Genomic DNA, 19,704 nt, shown 5'->3' with positions numbered 1-19,704 from the left:
ACCAAATAACTGCGTAACAATCTAAGCCAACAAGAGGCTAAAAACCAAATGATATAAAAACATAGCGACTAAGTAACTAAGGACCTACCTAGCCAGACAACTAACGACATGAACTGATTAGGTACCATATCAGACTTACTACCTCACCAAACACCGTAGGTTAACCCACCAAGAGCCTAACTTAACACCAAGTGACTAAGTAACTGAATAACCAGCCTACCTAAGTGACTATAACCTAAGCCAGCAACCATGAGACTGACTGACATAATTGACCCAGCCACTACATACACTGTAGCCTCACTAAATCCAGTGACCAATTAACTGACTGACCAACCAAGGAACTGAATCAGTGACTAATTAACCCATGTTAACCAACTATGTAACTTAAAAATGCAAGTACCCATCCAACCAGACAACCAACAACTGTAGCAACTAACCAAAAAATGACCAGCCAACAGTACGGAACTACTTAAATAATTGTACAACCACCCATCTAAGTGACTAACTACCCAGTGATCAAGTTAACAACTAATTAGCAGAAAAAATAAAAAATACCTACTACCTAAGTAGCTAACGACCAAAGCCATCCAACCAAGCAATTACTAAAAACTGAGTGAGCAATGGAGTGACTAATTAACCAACCAGACAACCACGTACCTAAGTGACTGACTAAATAACTGTGGAGGTGAGTAAATAAATACCTGAACAACCAAATAATCAAGCAATAAAGTGACAAGGTAATATAAGCAATTTCAGTGACATTTTACCATCCAAGAAACTGACTAACTGACCAACTAACCACCCAACTGAGCAAATAACCATTTGGACCACTCACCCACATAACTAAGCACATAGATTAACTGAGAGACTAACTAATCAACAAAGAGACAGGTTGACAATCCGACAGAGCAAACACTAAAGCAAAAAAAAAACGAAACAAGCAACTACCTTATTGACTGACAGAGTAACCAACAAACCAAATAACAATTACTTGAGCAACTAGCTTACTAAGCAACTAGCTGCCAAAACCAGGCCACGGTGCGCATCTAACCTGATGATGGCAAACATGGAGTTGAAATTCTTGCACTCGCGGCAGTGCAGTGCAATCTTGATGAAGTGCTTGACGGTCTTCATGCGCTTGAGCTGGTTGGGCTCCCGTGTGACCTCGGTGGCCACCCAGAAGGTCTCGTGGTTAATGGCCTCCTCGAATCGCTTGAGGCTGGTGGCGGCGCATAACCTGGGGCGCAACTTGAACAGGTCGTCGATGTACTCGGTGGGCTCGATGGCGCAGAAGAGTTGGAAGGCGCGCATGGACAGCTGTGTGGCCACCTCCACTGTGCTGAGCTGCAGCAGAGAAATCTGGCCCTCGCGTAGGAGGTCCTGGGCCTCCTCGTCCGAGCACAGTGTCTCCGTCTCCATGTTGCTTTTCAGGTAGTACCTGTTTGGTTGTGAGAAAAGACAAATATTGGCTTATCTCTGTCTTACACCCCCCCCCCCGTTTAATTTAGTGATAACAATTTCAGGCGATTTCTTTTTTGTTCTAATATTGTAATTTTTATCCCGCCTATTACGATATGAAATTATTTTTTTCATGGTTCAAACGCTCAAGGTTTACATTTTTCCAAAGATGTTTTCTTTCCTTGTCCTCCCGTGGGGTAAGATCAAAGGATGTTGATCATATTTGTCAACTACGGGTATGTGAAGACCTTTGAGAATTTTCTGTGACTAAGGGCTACTGAAATGTGACTTGACAAACAAAACAAAAGATTTGAGGCTTGCCTATGTCAACCCCCCCCCTTTTTTTTAAAATTCCCACCTGAATTTTCTTAAATATTTTATTATTCGTAACACAGACACACCAAATGTGTTTTTTCAGGTAGTGATTTTTAGATTAAGAGAGAAAAAAATATATGTAGGACATCCTTATATTTTTATTCAAAGAGTGATCCGCCACCCTTTTCTATTTGGGAAAAAAGGTGTTTTGGATTAAAAAATATATATCCACATTTAATTTTATTGAGACATACTTTAGGAAATAGCTCATCAAAATGTTATGCATTTATTTCTTTGAGATAAAAAGTACACATTAGAAATACTGTTTATGAGGAGATGCAAGCCTTTTTTTAAATATAAAATCTGTGCAATTTTTAAAATATTTCTTATTCAATTTTGTGGAGGGGAAAAATAAATACATAAACTAAACCGATGTACAGCCCTTTTTGGTCATACAAAAACAGCGACAGAAGAATTTGTGTGCTACACAACTATAATAAAGACAACACATATGCAACGGGCTGCGCGAGTATATACCTGCCGCTCAGCTGTATCCTGTCCGCCAGCTTGGAGAGCTGGTCAGGCAGCCGCCTCTGCTTAATGACACCCTCAGGTGTGACCGACACCTCGCACAGCGAGTAGGCCTCGGGTGCGGCCGTCAGAGCAAACTCTCGGATGGCCTGGGTCACCACCTCCTTGGCCGTGGTGTCCTTGCCGATCATAATGTAACGCGACTGCTGGTCTGCCTTAAAAACCCGCAGCACCTGGTCGGACATATCTAAAGAGACAGAGATTCGGATTTTTCATTGTCAAAACGCAGTCGTTCCAGAAATCATGGACGTACGTTACCAGCATAGGACGAAGTTCATTTAAGCTCCTTGTCTAAGTAAACAGGCTATGGTAGAAATCGTAATGCAATGTCTAAAAAAAACAAAACATCAACAACAACAACAAAAAACTAAAGGAATCTTACATAAGATAATGCACAAAGTGGAACCAAATAATGCATCAAACGTGGTTAAATATGACCACATGAACATAACATGATTAAAACGTAAATGTGACCCACTGTAATCATAAATTAACAAAACAGTTGCAAATGAAACTTAAATCAGCCAATTCGTTACATGGCGTATTTTCACCAATTCGTGTGAATCTGGATCGCAACTATAGCAATAAATGAAGACTCAATATATTTGGATTCATGCATGTCATTACGACCATCCAAGCAAAGAAAATGTTTGCCCTCCACCAGAATCGAAGCATTCCACGTGAATCAATAGACGAGTGTGATTAAAAAGATGCCTAAAAACACCCACAGGAGACGGAGGTTGATGCTTAACTCGATTAGCCCCAGTGAACAAACGGTGGTCTTTACTGTAAATTAGCAATAACCACTAATGACTGTCAAAGGTGCAATTGTGCCTGAGGTAAAGAAAGGTATCGCGGGGTACACAAAGTACTCACTTAGGTTGACCGGCACTGGAAGGACACAAATAACGTGATGGTAAATGTCAGATGAGCTATTTTTAAAAGTCAAGAGGCATTCGCGACGATATGACTCACCAGGCTGGTTGTTGAAGTCGAGGATGCGGTGGTGGGACTGAAGCAGGTCGGGGTTGGACGAGGATAAGTTGCTGCTGACGGGCAGCGCCGGTGGGATCTGCTTGGACTGCTTCATGCCCACAATGCTGTCATCCTGCGATTGGCCCACGCACACATCGCTGCAGGAAACAGATGCAAAGTTACATTAATTAAATGCAACTAAAAACGAAGCGTAAATGAATAGTCCAACCGACCAAACTGGAAACAAAGTGAAATGTACTTCAGCGTAAATTAAACATAGAAGCGAGGAAAATCCAATGCAATGTGACAATGAAGCATAACGTGGAATCCAAGAATGAAATCAGCAGAAAGATGGCAAAACTTAAATGCAATTCAACGTCAACAAAACAGAAGGAAGAAAGTGAAAGGCACAACTGGCTGATTCATCGATAGTTGTATTTATTTATTGACAACTTCCGTACTTGCTGGATGCAAAAACACAATCAGTGTTAGTGATTGGTCGTATTTAAGAAGAAAACCTTTATTAGTCTCACAATGGAGAAATTCCAGATTCACAGCAGCAAAGTTATGAAAGGAAGAAGTAGAACAACAAAAAAATAGGAGCTGCTGGAAAGGCAGCCACTCTCGCGGCGCCATTTTTGAAGTCAAAATGTCTTAATGTCTTCTCCAGAAGACTAAAAAACCTTTTGGGATAATAATGACAATGATAAATGCTATTTTAATTTGCTTTTTTAAGTGAAAATCATAAAGAGGATTTTCGTGCACAAAATGTAGCATTAAAAAAAATGGAATGTAACCAAAACAGCATGAATGAAAAAGAGAAACTACACCAATGTAACCAAAACATAAGGTCAACGAAACGTAATTCAAATGAATTAAAAATTTTGTGAAGCCCGTCTGACTAAGGCACAGGCTTTTGATTGAGCCTTATTTGGCTCAATTCCGTAGTAGAAGCTGCTGTTCAGTTATAGTGTTTTTGTTGTTGTTTTTAAGTTTTCAGGTTTTGGATGGGGTGGCCCGGTAGTCGAGTGGTTAGCACGTCGACTTCACAGTGCAGAGGTTCAATTCCAGCTCCGGCCTTCCTGTGTGCAGTTTGAATGTTCTCCCCGTGCTTGTGTGGAAGTTTTCTCCGGGTCCTCCCATTTCCTCCCACATTCCAAAACATGCATGGCAGGCTAATTGAACACCCCCAAGTTGTCCCTAGGTGTGAGTTTGTGCGCGAATGGCTGTTCATTTCTGTGTGCCATGTGATTGATTGGCTAGCAGCGGGTACAGGGTGTACCCTGCCGACTGCCTGAAGACAGCTGGGATAGGCTCCAGCGCCCGCCGCGAGCCTAGTGAGGATGAAGCGGTTCGGAAGATGAATGAATGAGTGAATGTTTTGGTTGTTTGCGATCCAAGTTTAAAAAAAAAAACACTATGCCCCACTTACTTGTAAGGGTGTTTGGGAGGCAGGATGCTGGTAAGCGTCTTGTCAAATATTTTCTTGAGCTTATTGCGTCCGCCCACAGAGTTGCTCTTGACCTTCTTGCTAGCCTTCTCCAGGCCCATCACTTGCTCCACATCCACCGCCAAGTCAGGTATGGAGTAGCGGCTGGCTTTTTTGATGTCGCCGATCTTGGGCAGGTGTGGCGCGCCATTCTTCCGGTCATGCTCGTCTTCACCGTCGACGTCGCTGTGGAGCTCCTGCTCGGGCCTGGTTAGCAGCTCTTTAAAGACTATTGGAGGGTGGGTAAAATATGCTGTGATTATGCTACTCAAATGGATGCCATATTTTTTTTGCCCCCCCCTTCGTAATGGTGCCTTGACATCGGCAGCTTCCTTAATATCCAACACATTAAATATGGTTGGTATCGGCCTGTTTAGGTACCCGCTCATCCCCAATTCCAGTTCTCCATTTAACAGGTTTACTCAAATATATTTACCATTTTCACTCTGTATTGTCTAAAAAGGGGCCGGCGACCTGCGGCTCTGGAGCCGCATGCGGCGCTTTGGCACCATCATAGTGGCTTCCCTGGAGCTTTTTCAAAAATGTTTAAAAAAGGAAAAAGATCGGGGAGAGAAATATATTTTTGTTTTAATGGTTACTGTAGTAGGACAAACATTACATAAACATTCTTAACGTGTTCCAATGCTGTAAAAATGTCTAGAATAAATATTAAATGTAAATATTGCTGTCAACGAAGATTTGCATCATAGCTATTAGAAGGACGGGATGCCAGGACTGTTGTTTAACTCATTCACTCCCAAAGACGTTTTTAAACGTCTTTTCAGACTTGGTCCAGAATTGGCTGGTACTGAATGAGTTAAAAAAACGGCGTTTCATGAACAATTCACCGAGGATACTGGCAAAGAATGGGAATCTGGAGGGCCAAGAGAAGCATTTTTAAATGGCACACGTGAGCTACGATATTTAACACTTCGCAAAAGTACGTCCCATGCTGTGTTCATCTTAAGGGCCGTTTTGGTTGTTGCTCATGATGGCATGCGTGTCTAAGTGAGTGCGTATTAGGGATGTGAATCTCAGCACTGAGGACGATTCGATACACATCGCGATGCACTGCCAGCGATGCGATACTTAAACGATACATGGAATTTTCTGGCGATACGATGCGATACGTTTCACCGTCGTCACGATGCGATACGATGCGATACACATTAAGTTCAAATCAATGCGATCCGATACGATACAGTGCAATTTGTTGCGATATTGTGCAATTAAACATGATGCAAATAAGCAAAGAAAAAAAGCTTTTAAAAAGATGGAATTCAGTATGGTATTACAAAAAGGATACCACTTTATTCCTTATAAAGAGTAGAACTTGTAAAACAACTTATTTAAGCCCTTTCACAATTGGGTTTTGTGCAAAGAAAATGTAAACAATTTGACACCTGAGACTCACAGCTGTTGCTATAGTGTAAACACAAACAGACTCTCACTGAGTGTCTTATATGAAATATTCATATATATATATATATATATATATATATATATATATATATATATATATATATATATATATATATATATATATATATATATATATATATATATATACAGTATATGAATCTATAGCGCAAGATGTCCACCCATCCACTGTAAGTGCAACTCTTTGCGCACTGTTCAGCGACACAGTAATCTCACTTCTCACTTTGTTGTACACATCGGGAATATGTTTGTAAGTGAACACAGACCTGTCTGGTATTTTATACCTGGGTTCCAAAACGTGCACGAGCTGTCTGAAACCATCGTTGTCCACCACGCTAAGGCTGGAGGTCTTTGCATATGAAATAAGCAGTGGCCTTAGTTATAGCCGTTGCGCGGTCACAGTGAGTTGCAAGGGGACTCCCAAAACAAGAGGCAATTTTTTTCTGATCCTGACCTGGTTTAGGGGGAGGGAAACTTGTCGGTGATCTGGTGCCATCGGTTTAAGTGGGTCTGCATATTTGTGGTGCTGCCGTTGTATGGCTTCTTAGTGCGACATTCCTTGCAAATTACGGAGGTTTTATCAAGCTTTCCGTCTTTCTTTTCGAAGCCGTAGTATTTCCAAACATAAGATTTGAATGTTGCGGCTGCATTAAATATAGTAGTTTCCTTGCTGCTGCGTGTGCTAACTTCCATAATGTTTCGCTCGTTGTGTACTGGACTGTATGTGACGCACGGCTACCGTCCGTATTCAACACAAAACGCAAAGCAATGATGGTGCATTCATTGCGCCTAGGAAAGGGCAGATAGGTGACGTTTAACATGAATAAAACGGCGCTTGAATCGGATTTTACCGATACCCATCAATCGCGATTTCACCCGTCAATCGCGTCGTACCTAGTGAATGAGCCGATGCACTCGGATCGCGCACGTGCGCATCGATGTATCGATTAATATCGATTATTTTCCACACCCTTAGTGCGTATGGGCGCGTGCGGTCACGGGAGGCTGGTCGACTGAAAAGTAGATCTTTGGTCAAAAAAGTTTGGGCACAGCTGCTCTAACGAATGCACTGCAGGGGGAAAAAAACTTTTAATCACGGAGGCTCATTGTGTATTTGTAGCCAACTTCGTCATTTTGATAGCTAGTTATTATAGCTAATATAGATCCATAGAGCATGCTTTTAATTTTTTGTGACTCCAGACATATTTGTTGTTGTTGTTGTTTTTTTGTGCCAATACGGCTCTTTCAACATTTTGGTTTGCTGACCCCTGGTCTAAAATAACACCCACACTTTCCATCTTGAGGCAACAAAGTGCCAAAAGGCACAAGGTATAGATTTTACAACAATTCTCTGAAACAGTTAATAGATTGTGTGTGTGTGTGTGTGTGTGTGTGTGTGTGTGTGTGTGTGTGTGTGTGTGTGTGTGTGTGTGTGTGTGTGACAGAGAGAGAGAGAGAACCCACCCACACACACACACACACACACACACACACACACACACACCTTAAATTGGTTATTAATGCGTAAAAACAACAGATGTCATTGGGACATATCAATAGTATCGATAGGTGAGAAAGAAAATCTTAAATTGGTCATATGTTTGGATGCTTCCTTCTGGTACGCATATACATTACAGCCTCCTGAGATGAGAACGATTCAAAAAGCAGCAAATGTGTGTGCATCAGAGTTTTACCTAAAAGGTTGGTTTTCACAGTTATGGACAAGTGTGTGTTGTTCTTCAGTATCTCATTGGCTTTACTGAGTTGGACATTCTCAAAGTTCTGTCCATTCACCTCCAAGATCTACACAGGAAGAAAACAAGGCACAGAGACACTCAAGTTTAGACCATGAACTCAAAGATAGACTTTCGATTTTTATTCTTGGATGTGTGATTTTCAAGCTCAACCTTTCTCTTGTCTGGTTTCCTGTCTCACACACTGCATATCAACTTGGAAGACGACCGACCACATCTAGCTAAAGAAGAACCAACGAATGAAGGATTTTCTTTGCTACCACCAATGTCTTGGACAATTTTAGACTTTTAGACTTCTGAATGACTTCAGAAAAATAAAATGTTAAAGGATTATTAATGCATACAAATACTTCGTAATAAAGAACTACGTCTGTCTCAGTTTGTGCCAGGAAAAAGCTAAGATAAGATATCCTTTATTTGTCCCGCACTGGGGAGATTTACAGTCTACAGCAGCAAGATTGTGGGTAGAAAGAAGAAGAAGAAATAAATAAAGTAAAAGGTCGAAAAGAAACTCAAACAGGGATATGCGCTGCTGGAGAGGCAGCCACTCAGGGGGCGCCACCTTCCATTGGTGAGCATTATCGTAAAAATGCATACAAAAGAAAGCCTACCTGCGAAGAGATGTCTCCCCCATCTGCAGTTGAGTAAAATTAATCTCCCAGACATTATTTACATTCAAATGTTAGACTCTCCCGCTGTCTTTTTTTTTTTTAATGAACTGAGCTAGCTGGTGGCAGCAGTTAGTTTGGTGGCTTTCTTTTCGATTCTGGACTACACAAGCCCTTTTCACACGTGTCTATGTTCTGGGCATCCAGCTAAAGTCTCCTTAATCCTGGAAACCCATTTTGAGAGTGTCTGAATCCACGTTAAGACTCGTCCAATCCAAACATCCCCTGCAGCTGTCCTTTCCACTCGCGCTCCTATTTTTGCTCTCTGGGAGTCGGTCCCGATGTTCTTATTAGGTGAGGTGAAGTTTAGTCAGCCGCCTCTGAACGCTCATCCTTGGGCAGGGAGCTGTTGCTGTGTAGGCTCGTTGTCTAATTGCCATTGTTACTGTGTTTACTGGCCAGAGAGGAGTGCAGGGTGGTCTGAGGGGATGCTAAAGAGGCTTGTTAGCATACTGTTTAATCAAAAACGGTCATCAAAAGGTGGATTTGGGATCTGGTTGGTACACATTAAAGAATTGTATTTTTGAAATTGCATCAACTAAAGTAAATTCTTTACATACTGCTAATATAAGTTCAGGATGTTCTGATTTGGCTCAACCAATTCGATTGTTTAGAGTGAGGGGTGTGCAAGATTGGCAAGCAGTGAAAAAGAAAATTCAAGAAAGTAAGCCTTAATGTTGTTAATATTAGTTGTAGTTGTCTGTCTGACTCGGCCAATTAAATGGTTTCATTTAATTGGCAGGTGCATACGAGACGGGCATGTTGTGAAGAAGAAAGCCAAGGGGGAAAAAAAACAACATTGTAGTCGCTAAGATACGGGCAAGCAGTGAATATTCCAATTTAAGATAACAAAAAGTTTCCATAAACAGAAAGCGTAGCAAGCTGTGTGCGTGAGGCAGGCAAGCCGTGAAGAAAAAAATAATTCAACAAAACAAGGCTTGAAAAAAAAAAAGTCACAAATATTTGTTCAGGTTGACCATGTTCAACTTGGGCAAATAGCTAAGGGTGTACCAAGCGGCATGTGTCAGGCAAGTGGTGAAAAACAAAAATTTAACACAACAGGACAGAGTAAGTAAGGCAAGCGATGAAGAAGAAACCAAACAGACTTAAAATAAAACTGCTACAGGATGTATGACTGGGCCAATCAAATGGTTGAGGATTTACACGAGGTGAGCAAGCGGTGTGTAAGAAACTAGCAGGAAGTGGCCATTTACCTGATCCCCTCTCTTGAGCCCTGCCTCTGCCGCCTTGCTCCCAGCCTCCACAGTGTCGATGAAGACTCTGAAGCCTTTGTCTTGTCCTCCCAGCAGGCTGAAGGCGAGGTCAGCCTCTCTGGATGCTTTCGTCAGCGTCACCACGCGGGGCTTAGCTTTGGCAGCACACGCGATGTTCAATAGCCGCAGGTGGCCGCACATTTTCTGAAGACGAAAGCACGTGAGGACAGTGCGTCTTTATTGTTATTTGTCTTTTTTTTTTAAACGCACTTCTCTCTCCAGGTTGTTTTCAAACTCCTCCAGAAAGTGAGTCATGGCGGCGTCACCCTCGAAGTCATTGAAGTGGTTGTTCACCCACAGCAAGACCACCCGTGTCACCTGAGCAAAAACATTTTAAAACATACCAATAAATATTTCTTCAGCTTCTTTTTTTTTAAAACTGATTTTCTGGATTTTTTTTCTTCAACCTGCATTTCCGCCACCTCCACTTTTTTTAAAAATTGCATTTGTTTTACCACTTAAAAAAACTATGTTTATTCATTGGAGTTTTATTTTCGTCCCATGATTTTAAGAAAGAGAAATTAGGCTGTGTTGTTAATCTCAAGTGCCGTTTTTAAAACAATTTCCAAACTATTTTTACACCTGGATTTCGCGATTGTTGCACCCTGCCCGCTCCACCAACACAAAAATGTATTTGATGGCTATTTTATTTAAAACGGAATAAACATTTTAAAATTTTAATTTGCCCAAAACTATTTTCATCCTTTATTTTATTTTAAAATGCATTATTTTCTCACAATTTTCTTCAGTGTAAATAGATATTTTAATACCTTTTATGAAATGATATTAACTTTAGATCAATGCCATTTTCACAGCGGTGCTTTTCGCACTGAAATGAAAAGAATGACATTAAACCAATCCAGCTTCCCCCCCCAAAAAGTAGGAAAATAGCATTATTGTCCTTTATAAAAACATACTGTAAAAATATAATTTAATACAAAGTAAAGAATGAAAGAAAAGCAGTTTGTGCTTCAACACCCATTGGCATGTGCTGCTTTTGGTTTTTGCGCTTCGGCCACTAGGGAGCAGAATAATATAGACAATTATTGTTCAGGAAGAAGAGTTTAGCTACGACTGTACTTGACTCATAAAGCTGCAGTAATAATTGGTTCTTTGGAGAGGATAACGAATGTGTGAGTGTGTGTGTATGAGTATTGTTATACTGTCTGTCTACATGTGTTTGCCGACGTTTGCATTCAAAGACTTCATTGCTTCAAGGGTTACACCACTGCAACGTCGATGCTAGTTTCGTTAGCAGATCCTGTGTGACTTGCATCATGTGTTAGCATTAACTAAGTTATTAAGTTCACTGGCGCCGTTCAGTGCTAATTCTTTTGCATGAAATACAAGATTAAAAGTAAAAACCAAAACAACAACAAAATAACCCTAAATTTACCATTCAGCAAGCCTTCTCGGTGCCCATCTTCAAAACCCACTTGTATTCTTTGGCATTCGACTCAGCATGACTTAGATCTGGTCTTTGTTTTGCTGCTCGGTGCTTTCTACCATCTTCATTACCGATTTGTTTTACTATTTGTTGTATATGTTAAATTAGTCCCTGTACAGCACTTTGTATGCAGCGATGGCCGTTTCAAAGTGCTCTATAAATACAGTTAAGTTGAGTAAGTTGGATCAGTCCTGAGTTAAGGTATTATGGTAATTGTCACCGAATACCGAGCTGCAAGCAGGTACTGAGATATTTTGAGATTTCATACCTTATCCCTGAGACTGGGGTCATGGAACCACTCCAGCAGCTTCTTGCCGACCACCATGGGGCTGGACAGGAAGGTCCTGTACGTCAAAAGGAAGTCTTCGATATAGGTGGGGTCCACCACTGAGTGCTCCTCTACCAGGTGCATGGTCAGTCGCTCCGAAGTTCCCTGACGTGCCGGAGCAAGCAAAGAAGTGTTATGACAGGGTGGGGGGAAAAATAATACAAATAAAACAAATCAGCGATGAATACGATGATGGTGGTGATGCTCATGAGTCACCTTGATGACAATGTGTCCTTTCCTGGTGCCAGTTCGATCCAGTTCTCGGTGTTCCTTGACCATGACGATCTCACCTTCCTCCTCCACCTTCTGCATGTTCTTCTCCACCTGGTTCAGAATGCAGCAGTAGTCCTGCTGGGCTATGCACACAAACTATGAAAAAGACATCCAAAACAACAAGTCAGATTTTCTTGATGTTTAACCTCACCTCATCAAAGTACTGCATTGACATTTAAACTATGCATATTTATTGTATTGATAACATTGACTATAATAACTATTATTACATTACATTAACTATAGTATTGCCATTTTTGGTGGTTTAACATCAGTGTTTTCTTCTTAATGTTTAACCATATCGGTCCTTATTCTGTTGATGTTTAACCATATTGACACTTTTTTTTCTTCTTGATCTGTTGGGCTCATTATTTGGTCATAAATCTCAGCCAGGTAATTTTTGTGTAAGTGATATACCAGGAAGTTATTGAAGTTGGATATGTTTTTCTGCATCCGCATCCATCTGTTTTTTTTCTAGCCCTTTGAGTGGCAAAATGAGTTTGTCTATTTTCCAGTCTACACTATATTCTGCCTAATTTTAGATAACTGTCCACGGCTTAGCACTTTTGATTTTTCTGTACATTTGAGTTGAATGTTGACCGAATATGTATGCTACCATTTAACCTCATCAATATTACCTTGATAATTAATGTTACCATCTTGACACTTTTGTTGTTGCTCGAGCTTCCCTTTAATGACTCATTCTTTCAAAATAAGTCAGCGATCATTCCGACCATGCGCGAAAAACGCTGCCTAAAAACGGCTCATTAATTCAACTCCAAGAGCATCACAATCATCAACATCGAGGCCCCCTCGGGTGCCGTTATGAGACGCCCGGGTGAGAACATTAGCTGCAAACAACCTCCGCCTAACAGCCGTGTAACGGACGTCTTTTGTGGCATGTGAAGGACACGCTACCTGGCAGTCGTCCACTTTGGTCTTCATGGCCCCCTTCATGTACTCCTTCTCCATAGTGGGCGACACCCCGAAACTGTTGCCCATGCACAGGATCTCCGTGCGCCCCTCGGGGTATGTCACCTCCACCGAGCCGTTCAAGATCACTGACCAAGAATCGAGCTGGTATCACAACACCATATCACATAATTAGATGCCATGGCATCACTAATGCTACACGCTAACCCATTCAAAGAAAACAATGTGGCAAACCGATTCCAAACCTCGCAAATTTTACTTTAATTGGTCAGAAGAAGTCAGATGGAGTGAATAAATATCACGCATCTTTGTTCATCTATCTATGCCAGCGACCTATAGTGACATGCAGCATTTAAATGCTGACCCATTGAGTGGCTGAAGGCACAAAACATAAGATGAATGATTAAAGAGCAATAAAAATACATGGAAAATATGGACCTAGTGTTAATCTTCAAGCATGTATTTTTTTCCCCAGCAAAAAAAAGGCATTGTTGTTCGGAAAAGGTGGGGGGAGAGAGAGTGAGAGAGAGAGAGAAAAAAATACTCCCACAAAGAAAGTCACAGTCTAACAAGAATAATGTCATTTTTACTTGCATGGCATGTGACTTTCAACTCAACACGGGCTGGGCTGCACTGCTATCGAGGACTTTATCATGTTGGCAGTTTGCCCTAGTATGGAACCAACTGAACCAACTGACTAAAACGCCCGGTTTGATTGTGGGGCAAAACTGTGGCCATTGAAAGCCGCGTCTCGCTTCAGCCGCCCGAGGAGGTCCAAAGGGCGGGACGAGATGCCCGGCATTCATCTTAAATAGAGCGGATAATACATGAAATGGGAGACGAAGAACAACAAGTGTCAATTAGCTTTTTTCTTTTTGAAACTAAATCAACGCACCTCCTCGCCGTCGTTGAGAACAATGGTACCGGCGCGCTCAACCACGGCAAAGACCATGACAGCGCACAGTTCACGCCGTACCGACATGGTCATGTTGGCAAAGGCTGGCAGCTGATGCATGAACTCCAGTAATTGTTCTGTGGGAGGAGGGAGAAAAGAGTGTGAGTGTGTTTACTGTAGAGGTTCTTAAAACATTTGAGGCGAGGTAGAACTTTTTCCAAAGACCCGGCAAGCTGCACTAGTTTAATGCTAACAAAATACAAACAATGGGCTCATGAAACTAGTATCTGTCATGACGTTTTAGCACTTTCAGAGACCAATATTTAAACACAAATGCTGTTGCACCAAATGTGGAGACAAACAATATAATATTACTCACAGAAGGGGGCTCTCCACTAACTTTTGGACATAAGCAGACAAACCAGTTCAGGTTATTTTATATAACTTTAAAAGAAGACAAAAAAGGAAAGAATAAAATGATAAAAACTTTAAATATCCGTAAAAGGCAGTGAAATTAAATCTGACAGTGTAACAACTTCAATTTGTTTAAATTGGTATTCGTGCAACAGAAAATGGAAAAAAAAACTAATTTGAATTATTTCAACATATAAATATACACTATATTTTATTTATTTTTATAAATTTTCTTTCTCGAAAAAAGACAAATCTAAATAATATAGAACTTTTTAGCTTTGAAAAATATGGATCTTTTTTTCTACAGAAATACAGCCATATATTTGGTTTATACACTCTTAAAAAAGAGGGGGAGGGGGGGTTGGAAAAAAAGAAAAACTAAATAAACTCAAGATTCCAGGGTTTTGTTCCAGAAAATATCAAATTCATGAGAAAAACACTTTTTCTCACATTACATTTTTCCCCAAAATATACATTTTTGTGGAAAATAAATGTAGATGTATTTATTGAAAATGATTTTTATTCATATAATTTTGACTCTGAAAAATAAATATTTCAGTTTGGAAAATATATTACTTTTTCATAATTGCAACCTGAAAACTATTTAATTGTTCATCATCTGATGTTGTCTGCCACGCAACTAGAAAATCCTCCTTAGATGTAATCCACAAATATTCAAGATTATGCCCGGGGTGTCCTGCGGTCGTCATTGCAACAAGCAGGTCTCGTATGTGCTGGAGGAAATGTTTGAATGTTTGATGCGCTGGGCGAGGTGAGGCTGCACGATGTGCCAGGAGTGACCTAGAAAAAGCCTGCTGGCATGGAGGAGGGGAGGGAGGGCTGGTGGGCAAACTGCTGTGGGGATTAACTGTGGAGATGGAAGAGGCAGAGGAGGAGGACGAAGAGGGCACTCATTCTTCCTCTCACTCCAACCGACGCATTAACCTCCTCTTGTCAATATTAAGCCTCTTCAAACACATCGAGGAGCCACAGCTTTGATAGTATAATACAGAAAAAGTTTGGCAAAGGTTTGAGAATACTGGAAGGGAGCGGCGAGGGCGTCCATTTCTACAAAATATTTGACACAACATTATGAAACAATACCTGAAAGAGATTGGTCATTCATTTTGACAGAAAATGAAAAAAGGCAGCAAAAGTAAAGTGCAACATCAAGAGTTTTGTGTTCCTTTTGGAAAGTTTTTCTTTTTAGGTCACGACACCTTGTTAGGATGATCATTTTAGGTGAGAGTAAAATTTATAGAAGTACAAAATCCTCTTTGTTTTCATTAAAGTGCAATATAAATACGTAGTTTGTCTTGTGGAAAGTGCAACATGAATTGCTCTTCTTTTTTTTTTTTAGAAAGTTGAACACCAATGTTTGTCTAAAGTGGAACATTACGAGTTGGGCTGCAACTAACGATTATTTCTAAAACTATTATTTTGTCAGTTAGGTTTTTGATTAATAGATAAATGGGATAAATGTTCTCCCACATCCCATTTACGTCACTTAATCAATACACAGGACATAATTTCATGTATGATGATACAAGACCTATTAAAGTATTTCATGATGATAAAAAAAAAAAAAGTAAAAGTTGAGCTCAAATTACGACAGGCCATGGACCGACCCACAAAACATCCAAATGTACGTTTTACAATATAATTATATAACAAAAAAAATGTTTATCACCCTCCGTCACTACACATCACGTTTTTCAGGCTTGCACATAACCTTGATGAAAAACACTTGATTTCAAAAATTGCCTCTTATCTCATCGTGCTTCTCTTTTTTTATTAATTGAAGGAGTTATAGTTCCGATAACTCTCTATCAAACAAGACATTCAATACTATTCTCCATTTATCAAACAAGACATTAGACACCATGAGGAAATGTTGTCCAAAATAGATAATAAAAGAATATAATCGTGTATAAATCCTATAATGCTTTTTTCGAATTACACCGATATTCACATTGGCGCGATAACATTTCAGATGAGATAAGAGCACCGTACAGCCATAATAGCTGCTAGCCAGAGGCTGTGTTTGTTTTACAGATTAAATGAGTGGGTAGAGCATGAGGCAATTACATTCTCTGCGCCTTACGGAATGTTTTCTGTATGGGTTTAGGTAATGCCCTGTACTGCTCTGAAAAATATGAATGCATACAGCGATACTACACCCTTTGGTCTAGTGGTTGGAAACAGCACCGAACCTCTTTGGTTTCTTGGATTTTCTCTTCCAGTGAATGAAACAAACCACGTTTGTAGAGGATTTTTTAAGTACAAACAAAATAGAGCGCCATCTCACCTATGTCATCGTCCGTCCTGTCCATGGGGTCCTTCTCCAGGCAGTCTCGAACAATGTCCCGGCTCATGAGGGGGTCCGACGCTCGCTCGATGTCCTCCTCGTCGTCGTCCTCTTCAGAGTCGACAGCCGTCTCAGGCAGGCCGCTCAGGTCCATGTCGCCTGGTTCGTTCTCGGTGGCCTACAGGGGTTGTGGGGAAAGGAAGGTGGGGATGATTGGTGGTGGGTGAGAGGGAGAAATAGCCATGGTTTTAAAAGTTGACTGGGATTTTGGAAGAATAGTTGGAAGTTCTGAACCACCAATGCAGTCAAAAGCTATCTCTCCATCAGCTCACCCAATCAACCAAAACAAATTAATACATAAAAAAAAAAAAAAATTGCTAACCAACGGTGTTGAACCAAGCAACAATTCCAATCTAAAGTAAAGTTCTGATGCAGAGTATGTGCCGAATACAACATTGTACAGGAAAAATACCACATGAATAATAGCTGAAAAATAAAAGAAACACTTCAAAATATGGTAACTTCTGTAGAAAAATAAGCAAACCAAAAAATGCTAAAGATTTGATGAAAAATACAATATTTCACAAATATTAGACCCAAAATACACAAAACATTAGACATGAAAAATTATAAAATATTAGAAAACAAAACATTTTAGACAAAAATGTGCATATATTTATAAATTTGCAACAAGAATAAAAAATATTTAATTTTAGACAAAATGGCCATTAGCAAGCCCTCCAACAGAAATCTTAAACATACAAACAATAGAGAACTACACAAAAAAGTCCAAAGATTCCAGAGAAAATTACAAAAAAAGGACCAAAATATTGAATGCAAAAAAACGTAAGAAAAAAAAATTATGAAAAATGAACAAATTGGAAAAAAACCCTAACTAAGAGGAGAAAAAAATATATAATAAAAATAAAATAAGAAATAAGAATAATTAAAAGATAATGGACATAAAAATAGGTCAAAGATATACCGGACCAACAAATGGTAAAAAAAAAATATTCGATACAAATAAATGGTTAATATTTTAATAAATAAATACATTTTACCAAAAATGTTAGATTTGACATGCAAATATTGGACAAAAAAAGGACAATCATGGTGAATATTTTTGAAAAAAGGCCAAGAGACAAGATAAAAATATTAACTCAAAAGTTTTGCTCCATCTTCCAACAAGAGCAACAAATTCAGGCGTTCAAGTTCAAGTGTTTCAACCACTTTCTCAGCACACAACCACACATCAGCTCTAGCGTTGCATGACAAACAGGCTGCCTCGCACAGAACAAGCTTATTAACTCTTCCTTTGCCCCCGAGTCAGCGCCAAGCCTGCAGGCAACGTCTCATTCTTTGAAAGCCCTGGTGCAATTACTCCTTCTTCGGCGTGATCAGGAAAACAAAATAGTGGAGGAAAACGGCAGGTGCAAAAGCATCTTCCGAGAGCTCACCTCATTGGCTAGGGGAGAGAATGTGGTCTTGGAAAAATGCCTGTAAAACTCCACCGCCAGACGCATTGTGGGCACAATTCACACTTTTAAAGGTAAAGAATACTGAGTACTGGAGACCCAACTCGTGTTCTCGTGTCATCTTCTCCTCAAATACGAGCCAAGAGTGGAGCAGATCATTAATGATTCATCAACACGGGGTCGGCAAGGACATTTGGGCGTGGACCCACCGGTGGGCAGGGCCAGCCCATGTGAGGGGTTTTGATTAAAAGATGAAAACAGTGTATTCAAACAAAAACAATGTTTATGGTTGTCGATGTTCTTACAAAATACATCAAGGATTTCCTAAGGCGATGGAATGGCACAAGCCAAAACATGAGGGAAAAACAACAATCATGATGCTCAAAATATTTCATTCAATTTAAAAAATACAAAAAGAGAAGAAAAACTATTTTAAAAAATATCTCAAAGAACAATAGAAATAACTAAATTGGTAGAAAAACATTAATTGCTACACTACACACAAAAAGTTTTTCCCCCAAAATGTGAGGAAATTAGAGGCCAAATATTAAGACAAAAATAGAATATAGCGAAAACAGACAACATTAAAACACTTGATAAAAGCTATGAAAACAGCCGGATAAATGGCACAAATCCAAACTAGCAGAGGCACAATTGGGAGACATAATTTAACCTCAATCGTAAACTCAGAATCCAGTGAGCCGACAATGGGGAGAAATCAGAGTGTAAATGTCGAGTCATTGCTGACTTTAAAAAAGGCCTCCCCTGTCCATGTGTTGCCTTTTGTGTCATCCGAAATCCATACAAACATTCAGTGGCCATTAAAAGTCAGTTGCTGTTAATATTTCATCAGCGCTATTCTTGGATCAATGCTTTCAAAGGCTGATTGAAGGGCCAGTGTCATCATTTATTCAAGCACACACACACACACACACACACACACACACACACACACACACACACACACACACACACACACACACACACACACACACACACACACACACACACACACACACACACACACACACACACACACACACACACACACACACACAGTCCTGTCATGACCATGAGACCGGGTTCTCGTTGGTAATTAAGCTTTTCGGAGCTTCCTATCCAAAAACCTCTAAAGTCAGCACTTCCTAGGAAGTAAAATCGCTTCATGAGCTCCCAAGAGAAACTTATTAAAAACCACGCGGCATCCAACACATCATTCCAAACGAGTCAAGTATTTATCTGAGAGGAAACCGCAGGCAAATTCACAAGGATAAAAATGGGAAATTTGAAAAAGTCCTGAATTTAGGAAAATTACTTCTATTATTTTACTTTTATCTTGACATATGTTGAATGTTTCCAAAATAGCAATTTTTTTTCTGCAACTTTAAATATAATTAATAATAATAAATAAAGATAAAATAAAAATAAATACAATTTAGTAAAGAACAAACAGAAAATAAATGAGGAACAAAAAAAGATAATTATTAAGATAACAATTTAAATAAAATGTAAAAACTATTTGAGGACACTAAGATAATGTGTTTGCAAAATTGTGCACACCGACTCATCACATGGGATGCAGCTGCGTTCACAGTAAATTAATCAAATTCAAACTCATGTTAAATATGGGTCAGCGCATACCAGCCACCATTTTAATGTGTCTAATT

General features: G+C 39.9%; 1 protein-coding gene across 7 annotated transcripts in view; it reads right to left on the bottom strand.

Moving 5' to 3' along the window:
* The window catches only part of rapgef2b (Rap guanine nucleotide exchange factor 2b), a 122,996-nt gene that overhangs the window by 13,546 nt on the left and 89,746 nt on the right, over positions 1 to 19,704 (bottom strand). For 4 of the 7 annotated variants that reach the window (XM_052058781.1, XM_052058807.1, XM_052058814.1 and 1 more), the window contains 13 exons: positions 16,563 to 16,740; positions 13,841 to 13,977; positions 12,931 to 13,089; positions 11,956 to 12,108; positions 11,680 to 11,844; positions 10,175 to 10,282; positions 9,905 to 10,108; positions 7,963 to 8,071; positions 4,772 to 5,057; positions 3,340 to 3,497; positions 3,241 to 3,255; positions 2,311 to 2,551; positions 1,052 to 1,438 (listed from right to left, as the gene is read on the bottom strand). In XM_052058781.1, the coding sequence (XP_051914741.1) occupies positions 1,052 to 1,438; positions 2,311 to 2,551; positions 3,241 to 3,255; positions 3,340 to 3,497; positions 4,772 to 5,057; positions 7,963 to 8,071; positions 9,905 to 10,108; positions 10,175 to 10,282; positions 11,680 to 11,844; positions 11,956 to 12,108; positions 12,931 to 13,089; positions 13,841 to 13,977; positions 16,563 to 16,740 (2,300 nt within the window). The remainder of the gene's footprint in view (positions 1 to 1,051; positions 1,439 to 2,310; positions 2,552 to 3,240; positions 3,256 to 3,339; positions 3,498 to 4,771; positions 5,058 to 7,962; positions 8,072 to 9,904; positions 10,109 to 10,174; positions 10,283 to 11,679; positions 11,845 to 11,955; positions 12,109 to 12,930; positions 13,090 to 13,840; positions 13,978 to 16,562; positions 16,741 to 19,704) is intronic. The other 3 variants (XM_052058797.1, XM_052058788.1, XM_052058825.1) reach the window with 1 other exon arrangement.

The sequence above is a fragment of the Hippocampus zosterae genome, chromosome 1 (genome assembly GCF_025434085.1).
Source record: "Hippocampus zosterae strain Florida chromosome 1, ASM2543408v3, whole genome shotgun sequence".
NCBI lineage: Eukaryota > Metazoa > Chordata > Actinopteri > Syngnathiformes > Syngnathidae > Hippocampus > Hippocampus zosterae.
This window is presented reverse-complemented; position numbering and strand designations above follow the sequence as displayed.